This window comes from Olea europaea, unplaced genomic scaffold (genome assembly GCF_002742605.1).
Source record: "Olea europaea var. sylvestris unplaced genomic scaffold, O_europaea_v1 scaffold1572, whole genome shotgun sequence".
NCBI classification, from domain to species: domain Eukaryota; kingdom Viridiplantae; phylum Streptophyta; class Magnoliopsida; order Lamiales; family Oleaceae; genus Olea; species Olea europaea.
Genome location: NW_019233331.1, coordinates 89,454 through 92,879, shown reverse-complemented (window position 1 = coordinate 92,879; position 3,426 = coordinate 89,454). Strand labels below are relative to the sequence as shown.

The window sequence follows — 3,426 nt, the reverse complement described above, 5'->3', positions numbered from 1 at the left end:
AATTATATCACTCATTTATATAGAGAAGCTGCCCATGAAAACTCGGATTGTATAATCATTCTTGAAACAATTTCATATAAGGAAATAATTAGATATACATTTATCTCGATTTCCAATTCTTGCAAAATCAACTTGTTAAATGTTATAAAACACTTCTATGCTACTAATCCTGCAGGTACCGGAAGCTACACTTACTTGTTAGAACCTCTTTGGTGGGCAGGCATGATTACAAGTAAGTATTTGAATGATTGCTTCCTGTTAGGTCATTCTCATCTCTGAAAGAACCAAAATATTCTCATTGTAAAGGAATTAATTTTTAAATTACGCTTACATATAGTGATTGTCGGAGAGATAGCAAATTTTGTTGCTTATATGTTTGCCCCAGCAGTTCTTGTGACTCCTCTCGGTGCATTGAGTATTATTGTTAGGTGCGATTTCTGAATTCTTTGTGTTATTAAGTGTGATAATGTAAATTCTGTAAGAAATTCTTGATGATCTATTACAATACTAACTTCTTTGATGAATCTGAATAGTGCTGTTCTAGCACACTTTATGCTGAAGGAACGATTAAGGCAGATGGGTATTCTGGGATGTTTGTCCTGCATCGTAGGATCAATAGTAATTGTAATTCATGCACCTCAGGAACATACACCAAGTTCTGTGCTAGAAATCTGGACTTTGGCTACTGAACCAGGTTCCTATTTCTTGACTTCAAAAACTTCTTTTGCATTTGCCCAGAAAAAAGTCATTTCTCACTTCTGCTTGTTGCTTCTGCCTACAGCTTTTCTGATTTATGAAGCAGTAACATTGTCAATGGTTCTTGTTCTGATTATATACTTTGAGCCCCACTATGGACAGACAAACATTCTGGTTTACTTGGGAATTTGTTCGTTGATGGGTTCACTTACGGTAATAGTTTTTCTCGGAAATATTTATTGTGCTATTTGTTTGATAAAAACAAATTTATATCTCCCATGCTTGTATCATGTTTGACTAAGTATATGAGTAGATTTTAAAGTAATTCTTTTATTGGTTAAGTTAGAAATAATGAATTACTTATTTTGAAACTAAGGTAAGAGTTACTTTAAAAATATTAACTATTTTTACTTAAAAGTAAGCAAAATGTTAGTTATCCAAATATGCTAGGAGACTAAATTAAAAAGTAGCTTCACCTTTTCTTAAGTTTATCCAAACACGATCAACATCTTATTATTATTATTATTATTATGATGATGATGATGATGTTACCATGCAGGTCATGAGCATAAAGGCTATAGGAACTGCAATAAAGCTTACTCTGGAGGGGATCAGTCAAGCAGCATATCCACAGACATGGTTTTTTCTTTCGGTTGCAGTAATCTGTGTGATCACACAGTTAAATTATCTTAACAAGGTGCTCATAATCTTAAAATACCTTTTTTTTATTCCTGCATGATGATAAAATTTAGCTAGTGCTTCATTGTTTAACCAAATGAGCTTCTTCAATGTATGAATCTTAGTGCTTCATTTCCATTCTGATGAACGTCTTTTGTTTCCTCTTTCTCACATTTCCTGATCCCTATGTCTTTTTTGTTCAGGCACTTGATACTTTCAATGCAGCAATTGTTTCTCCAATATATTATGTGATGTTCACAACTCTAACTATCATCGCGAGTGCGATAATGTTCAAGGTAATTCCCATTCTCTTGGAATGTATGTTATCCATTTCCTGCTTCATTACACCTCTAAGTTTACATGGACAAATTATTACTAATGGCTAATTTGTTTGCAGGACTGGTCAGGTCAGGACATGAATAGCATAATATCTGAGATATGTGGATTCATTACTGTCCTATCGGGAACAATAATACTTCACGTGACACGAGAAGAGGAACCCACAACACTGCCAGGTATAGTCCAAGGTGAAGTTCCATCCCACTATGTATCAAGATGTGTGCCAATATAACATGTTCCATAAGTAGTTTACTGTCTACAGTTATGGTTTACTAACCTTTATGTCATGTTTAGCATGCTATATTGAACAAGCTTTCCTGTGTATGAATTATGAACATGGCATGTTTTGTCGAGGATTGGACAGACCAGTTGAACAAAAGTTCAATTTTTATCCTTCAAATTCTCTTGTTCAATCCCTTACAGCGCACCAAACAAGATATGGTTTTGAATAGACGAGCAGATTGTTAAAATCATTCGTCATTGAGATCTAATTTTAGGAAATTTGACTTTATTTTCAGTCCTGATGTAGATTTTATCAGCATATGTGAAATTCCCAAGTTTAAAAACAGAATTGGGTGGCCGGAGGAGCATTATCTTGCCCAGCTACCTTTAATCGTAGCTATGGTGTTATCTATATAGCTAACACCATTCATTGACTTATTTTTGCAGGAACCATAATATGGTATGATGGAGATCCGGCAAAAGGCTTGGAAGATGCACATTATATCACATTGCACTCTCCCGATTTCTTTCAGTAGTGAATTTTCTAAAAAGACTCGAGCAAGACAAGTTTACAAGTTTACTAGCACTTGGGCTAATATGGCACACAATGATTTATGATTTTGGGGATACGAGTTTCTCAAAAAGATTGTGCATTTTCAGGACTGGATAGGCTGCCTCTTCCTCTGTGCACCTTTCCTTAGATGTTCAGGGACGAGGGCTCTTTAAATTGCAGATGCATATTCTAGTTGGATTAATGGATCTTCCATGGCAATCTCAAGCTATGTGTTGAAACATACACAAGTAGGGTTTCCTTCTGCTTATGTTGACTGGTGATTGTATATATTTGTCCTTATCCTCATTTCTTCGAGTAATTGAGTTAATAGTTGTATTACTATTGGTTTTGTTTTTTTATTGTAGTTCTGAGAGCGATCAGTGCAGATAAAGTTTAGTAATACTATCACCCGTTTTTGAAGATATTTATGTCGTCAATATGAAGATATCAGTTTTGTATTTGTAAGCTGCATGTTTGATGTTTTCATGCTTGATACTTTCCGCTTCTTATTTTTGTTTTTTCCTTGTTTTCCTTTTCTGATCATCGTTGAAAGAGTAATAGATCTTTTGTGAAGTCAGAAATGATCTCCTACTCATGGTGGGTAGGAGTTATCTTGTCCATTGATTGTCATGTCAGCGGTCAAGCCTATAATTTTTGACAATTCAATATTGTGTAATGTTATTTGCAATCGCTCTCCACGACATTCATCTTATATGACATACACAAGGTACATAATTATTTGTTGCATACATAATACAATTACCAAAGAGTGGAATGCTGGTCTACATGGGGTTAAGCTATTTTATTGACCCACAGTCTGTACACTAAAGTAAAACTAGGTCTATACAATAAAGTAACTCTTAAAGGATTACCTAGTAGTTAACTACTCTTCAATCTAACGTCACCCCTCAAGCTCATGGGGGTGTGAACAATCGTGA

At 34.8% G+C, this 3,426-nt stretch overlaps 1 protein-coding gene across 1 annotated transcript; it reads left to right on the top strand.

Moving 5' to 3' along the window:
- Positions 1-146: 146 nt before the first annotated feature.
- On the top strand, positions 147-2,993 carry LOC111376875 (probable magnesium transporter NIPA6). Its single transcript, XM_022999881.1, has 8 exons — positions 147-232; positions 338-428; positions 534-694; positions 782-909; positions 1,256-1,393; positions 1,578-1,670; positions 1,772-1,889; positions 2,383-2,993. The coding sequence occupies exons 1-8, from the start codon at positions 223-225 to the stop codon at positions 2,469-2,471; spliced, it is 828 nt and encodes a 275-aa protein (XP_022855649.1). The 5' UTR covers positions 147-222; the 3' UTR covers positions 2,472-2,993.
- Positions 2,994-3,426: the final 433 nt, after the last annotated feature.